Raw genomic sequence first — 6,441 nt, 5'->3', positions numbered from 1 at the left:
TAACGAACATGGAACGCCACTTTGTATGAAATCGCCAATTGGCAATGATTATCCAGTTCTTATTGACGAAGTGTTCAGATTCTTACGCCTTTGCAAGCTTTTGAAAGAGCTATAGTGCTAGTGCATGATTCTGCGTGCGCATGTATGACAAACTTGAGACTTGTAAAAGTGTGATCTATCATGTGTTTGCATGCGTTTTTCGTTTTGTTTTTCCTTTTGATCCACCACGTAATATGGCTACTGTTTGTGCCGTTCGCCATTATTTGAATTTCAATGCGAGGTCACAAATGTGCTCAAGTCTTGAGAGGCATCGTAATTGGTGGACGGTGGTATGAAAGCAGTGATTGATTCATGTTTTTGTGTACGTGTGTGTGTGTGTGTGTGTGTGTGTGTGTGTGTGTGTGTGTGTGTGTGTGTGTGTGTGTGTGTGTGTGTGTGTGTGTGTGTGTGTGTGTGGTGTGTGTGTGTGTGTGTGTGTGTGTGTGTGTGTGTGTTGTGTGTGTGTGTGTGTGTGTGTGTGTGTGTGTGTGTGTGTGTGTGGTGTGTGTGTGTGTGTGTGTGTGTGTGTGTGTGTGTGTGTGTGTGTGTGTGTGTGTGTGTGTGTGTGTGTGTGTGTGTGTGTGTGTGTGTGTGTGTGTGTGTGTGTGTGTGTGTGTGTGTGTGTGTGTGTGTGTGTGTGTGTGTGTGTGTGTGTGTGTGTGTGTGTGTGTGTGTGTGTGTGTGTGTGTGTGTGTGTGTGTGTGTGTGTGTGTGTGTGTGTGTGTGTGTGTGTGTGTGTGTTGTGTGTGTGTGTGTGTGTGTGTGTGTGTGTGGTGTGTGTGTGTGTGTGTGTGTGTGTGTGTGTGTGTGTGTGTGTGTGTGTGTGTGTGTGTGTGTGTGTGTGTGTGTGTGTGTGTGGTGTGTGTGTGTGTGTGTGTGTGTGTGTGTGTGTGTTGTGTGTGTGTGTGTGTGTGTGTGTGTGTGTGTGTGTGTGTGTGTGTGTGTGTGTGTGTGTGTGTGTGTGTGTGTGTGTGTGTGTGTGTGTGTGTGTGTGTGTGTGTGTGTGGTGTGTGTGGTGTGTGTGTGTGTGTGTGTGTGTGTGTGTGTGTGTGTGTGTGTGTGTGTGTGTGTGTGTGTGTGGTGTGTGTGTGTGTGTGGTGTGTGTGGGTGTGTGTGTGTGTGTGTGTGTGTGTGTGTGTGTGTGTGGTGTGTGTGTGTGTGTGGTGTGTGGTGTGTGTGTGTGTGTGTGTGTGTGTGTGGTGTGTGTGTGTGTGGTGTGTGTGTGTGTGTGTGTGTGTGGTGTGTGTGTGTGTGTGTGTGTGTGTGTGTGTGTGTGTGTGTGTGTGGTGTGTGTGTGTGTGTGTGTGTGTTGTGTGTGTGTGTGTGTGTGTGTGTGTGTGTGTGTGTGTGTGTGTGTGTGTGTGTGTGTGTGTGTGTGTGTGTGTGTGTGTGTGGTCATGTGTGTGTGTGTGTGTGTGTGTGGTCATGTGTGTGTGTGTGTGGTCATTGCGTGTGTGAGCTCGCTTCTATCTATATTATTTTGCCATAACTTTATATTGCTTTGTAGTTTAGCATTAACAGGGGATACCCCGTAGCGAGGCGAAAAACGATGAAAGACCGGCGACCAACTCGTCGGGTTGAGCGAACCATAAGGATAGACGCGAACTGATCGATAATGTAGCAATATCTAGATATTTAAATGCGACGCATGGAGAGCAGATTCTGCGCCAGAGTGTAAAAAACAAACGTGCGCGCCACCGCGGTCCATGTCGTGTCGTGTGTCACTGGAATTGCGAGATCTTGTGCTATTGTTTGGGTGGAACAGGCGAGGTGATCGAGGAGACCATGCCTGTTGATGTAAATGAGTAGCTTACTTGTACGTAGATACAGTGACTCACAATCTGTAGCTGCAGATATTATTAACTACTGAGTAATAATACATCCTTTGCACCAGGATCCATCCTGTGGCTGTCTTTCATGTTCCCCTACCATGCTTAGTCTCCAGAGTATCCCCCCCCCCGCCCCCAAAAAAGCTGCAAGGAAAATCTGAATACAAAAGGGACGCAACGAAGACAACTGAAACGGACGCTTGATCCCAGGAGGCTATGCGCCCTAATCCAAGAAGACAAGTGAAAGGAGGCTGGTGTGGACATTGTTATCACAATTACGAGCGGGCAGTTAGCGGAACTGTTCTGTGCCTCCCCCTCCTTTCTTGCGTGTTAGGAGGATTCAGTGTTGAGCCATTGTTCTAGCGCAATCTTTTGTAAGTTACATGTTTTGTTGTCCAGTTTTCAGACATGAAGAGTGCTAGTTGGTGTGTGGGTATCTGGTATATGTGAGAATATTCGTGATTCTCGATGCCACCCATCAATTAAGTATCAGTGGACTAAATTTCAAAACATACCTCTTCCACTGAACATGCTAAGCATATCAGTGACATTGTAGAGGTAATTTCAGAGTATATGTGTCAGGAAACCAAGTGGGTGTTAAAGTGCTCAGAACTTGGCTCAGACTGCTGCTAATTTCAGTGCATTGAAAGCTTATCTCTCAAGGAATTGAATATGTTGCAAGGACAATATTGGTGCAATTAATACAGCACAATTATTGCCTGGCCCAAGGCTGGTGGATAGGAGTGTAATGCTCAGCATACCAATGCTTTGTGGGCACGTGGTACAGTGAATCATTTGTTGCAGACTGTGCTGTACTCTAAGCTTTAGCTGAGGAAAAATATTTGTAATCCCAGGCCTAACCAGGCTGTGTTATCTCAACATTCAGCAATGCTAAAGTTTGTTCTTTCCTGGTATGTTATCTCCCTTTGTAATATATGAAGCCACAGCACACATGATCAGTCAAATAGAAGTGCTTAAAAATGTGTAAGCTAATGTGCAGGAGAAAAAGTTATAGGTTTAAGTTTTATTGCTATACTTTGGCATTTTGCATCCTTTATCTCTCCTGGAACCTGTATTTTTGACCAGCCAGTAAGGATGCTGAATTCCTTGTAGATCAATCCCTATTTTGTGGTGGCATTTGAAAGTATAATTGCATGTATTACATACTAGTTGTGTTATGCTTTGCTGATCCAATTATTACTGACACAGACAGCCAGGCTCCAAATTAAGCTGAAGCAACACAAAATCCAAAAACATCATGCCAAGATTGATTCTTGCCTGTAGTGTTATCATCCTTACTCTTTCTTCAGTCAAGGAATTTCATATTTTTAATGACTTTATGAACTTCTCTAGGGTGCATGTAACAGAATGGTTCCATCATCCAGGCTTGGTTATTTCAGATGATACCAGAAATGCAGTCAAGCAGGGTGGCTGTTGTGACTGGATGCTCCCGAGGTGTGGGACTGGCTTTGGTGACAGAGCTTGTCAAGAACAATTACAAGGTAAGGACAATATGACTACATTTCAAAGATTGTTGATGGCTGACATGAATGTCAGCATTGCCAGGGGTTAGTCAAATAATTAATTGGCCTAAACTAGGACATGCTGAGATAAACTGTCTTTAGCCTGGCCAGACTTATATGCTGCTTGTGGGAATTGGTCTTCCACCTTCATAAATTAAGCCTGATGGCACAAGACTGCTGCCTTACAACCACATAAAATGCCAATCACGTATGTGCTTGAACTTCTTTGTTGCTGCCTGTGTACCACTTGCTCCTTCATGCAAATTAGGCCCAAGATCCCAGTTACCTCTTCTTTTTTGTTGTAAGCACCGGCTTCAGGTTTCTGGATTCCATTAGTTTTGTAAACACCAGACCTGTGCTCTTTGCCAGGTCATGTCTTTCAATGATTCTTTTGATTATCAGGCACTGCCTCCTGGTACCTGTTGATTGTTTTACATAGGCCAGACACCAATCTCTGGGTCTCATTGATTTTCACAAAGACCAGACCCTGGTTCATAGTTCCCTTAAGTACCTCCACCAACACCAGGTCATGGTTCGTACTTTGTGGTATTGATGGGTTGTTCTGCCACAACCAGATTCTGGTCAATGGTTTTTATTTTTTCCATTCTTACACCAGACCCTGGTTTTTGGCTCCCATTGGTTTTATCACAATGCATTAATTTAATTTAGTTCTAACAATTCCATATCATGGTTTGCATTATCCCAGTTTGAAACCCTAGCTCGGGTTACCACTTAGCTTTCGATACCACTGAACTGGTGCATTGACTGAGGTCCAAGATATCCCTGGAACATAAGTTATTTTTTCCTTTCATTAGCTCAGTGGTTAGAGCACCTGCCTTCTGATTCATCTACCATGGGCACGGTGGGTGTAAGTCAGTTTAGGCGCTTGTTATTGGTCTTGACAGGAATGGCCTGCGACCGGTAGTTGCGGCGGCGCGAAAGGCCAGGCAACGGCAGAGGACAGGATGGGCCCTGCCGAGCATTGTGGCACGTTTTGCCACCAAAGTCTGCCCATTGGCCTAGAATTGCGCGATCGGATAGTACGGGTCGCGGCTCTCAGAAGCGCTGCTTAGCGTGAATTCTTATCACAGAAATCAGCTCATTCAAAAGCTTGATCACAGAAATCAGTTCATTCAAAAGCTTGAATGAAATATTTCCAAAAAGTAGCATGATTTTTGTACCTGTGCAAAGGATTTTCATCATCTGTACAACATATGAAGAACGGCGAAATGCAACATGCAGTAGTGAATGAAGCAAACGAGTATTTGAATGAATGAATGAATGAATAAGTAAATAATCGGCTGCGCATGGGCCACACGTACAAGACGCACTCTTATCTGCTGTCCGGGGGAGCTCGACCACCTTGCTGCAGACACGGAGTAGAGTTGTCCATGGCCAACGTACTAGCGGAGTGTCGGGGTTACGAGATTTAGCAGAACTTTTATCTCCAAGAATTACAGTATTTTGGCTTGTTTGTTGCGTGACCGCCGTCTATCGATCTCCGAGCAATTTTCACTTTGCTCATATGCACCGACTTTTAACTTTTGTGGCCATGTTCACCGGCCTAGACAATTGGAAGGTGGGCCACATGACCCGCACACTTTTTATATTCATACGACGTGTGGTACTTCTGTGATGCACGGTTCCGATTCGCAGCTGGGGAGCGCTCTGAGTCACTAAGACACTGATGACCTTGTGCTGACATAGTTCTGCTCTTGGCTCTGTCGACGAAGGTTCTTAAAAACAAGACATGGGCTAAAATGGTCAATGCAGTTGATGCGTCCTTAACATTTAATAACTTACTGACAAGAAGGCCTGCTGTGGCGAGCGCAGTAGGGGAGAAAACAAAGCCATAGTTATAAAGCCAAAGCCATATTCAACGTTCCGTTGAATTTGCGGGACAATGGCGTCGTGTTAGCAGTTTTTGTCAAGAGCATTTTCAGCTTTCGTAGCACTTATTACGCAAACATTTGGACAATTTGTGTGTTGGTGACAATGATTATGATGACTGCAAATTGAATTTAGCAGTTCATACTGGTTAGAGTTCTGGCGATGGCTGCCTGCGTGGGAGGTAGACCGACGCATGGCATGATGTCCGTAAATTTCTTGCTGCCGTTCCTCCCTTCCGTTTTGTGGAGGTTTCCACTCATACGCTCTATGGGGAGTGGAATGCATGGCCTATGCAGTCGGCCACTTTAAGTGATTTCGAAGTCGCTCGGTTAATTTTAGTTCCTTGATAAGGGTTGCCATTCGCTCTGTGGTGCGTACGCTTCGCCAACAATGCTGTACTCGACCATTAGTCGTGGGAGGATTCGATTTCTGCTGTCCGAATATTCGCTCTCAAATGCGACAGCTGGCTTTTGGCGTTTATTTTGACGTGGGCGGGAAAAAACAATCACTGATCCAACATAAATACATTCAATCTTCGATGCATTCTAGGGACGTTGACAGACCCGTGCGCTGCATAGGCGAAGTGAAGTCATTGGAATCCTTGGAGGTAAAATAAGTCCACGAGCAGTAGGTTCTTCGTGCTGAATTGAAAAGTTTTGTTTCTTATGTTCACTTTCTGAAAATGAGTGCAGGTAAGTGGCCGGCAGCGATGAGAGGAAGAGAGAGAGAGAGAGAGAGAGAGAGAGAGAGAGAGAGAGAGAGATGAGAGAGAGAGAGAGAGAGAGAGAGAGAGAGAGAGAGAGAGAGAGAGAGAGGAGAGGAGAGGGAGAGGGAGAGGGAGAGGGAGAGGGAGAGGGAGAGGGAGAGGGAGAGGGAGAGGGAGAGGGAGAGGGAGAGGGAGAGGGAGAGGGAGAGGGAGAGGGAGAGGGAGAGGGAGAGGGAGAGGGAGAGGGAGAGGGAGAGGGAGAGGGAGAGGGAGAGGGAGAGGGAGAGGGAGAGGGAGAGGGAGAGGGAGAGGGAGAGGGAGAGGGAGAGGGAGAGGGAGAGGGAGAGGGAGAGGGAGAGGGAGAGGGAGAGGGAGAGGGAGAGGGAGAGGAGAGGGAGAGGGAGAGGGAGAGGGAGAGGGAGAGGGAGAGGGAGAGGGAGAGAAAACACAAATT

The 6,441-nt window shown here is 46.2% G+C and overlaps 1 protein-coding gene across 1 annotated transcript in view; it reads left to right on the top strand.

Moving 5' to 3' along the window:
- Positions 1-2,108: 2,108 nt before the first annotated feature.
- LOC119095378 (C-factor) overlaps positions 2,109-6,441 on the top strand; it is an 11,530-nt gene continuing 7,197 nt past the window's right edge. Inside the window, exons 1-2 of the mRNA XM_037218222.1 lie at positions 2,109-2,242; positions 3,269-3,370. Coding sequence (XP_037074117.1) covers positions 3,269-3,370 — 102 coding nt within the window. The 5' untranslated portion in view covers positions 2,109-2,242. The remainder of the gene's footprint in view (positions 2,243-3,268; positions 3,371-6,441) is intronic.

The sequence above is a fragment of the Pollicipes pollicipes genome, unplaced genomic scaffold (assembly GCF_011947565.3).
Source record: "Pollicipes pollicipes isolate AB1234 unplaced genomic scaffold, Ppol_2.1 Scaffold_4219;HRSCAF=4965_pilon_pilon_pilon, whole genome shotgun sequence".
Classification (NCBI taxonomy): domain Eukaryota; kingdom Metazoa; phylum Arthropoda; class Thecostraca; order Pollicipedomorpha; family Pollicipedidae; genus Pollicipes; species Pollicipes pollicipes.
Note: the sequence above shows the minus strand (reverse complement) of the source record. Positions and strands in the feature narration are given on the sequence as shown.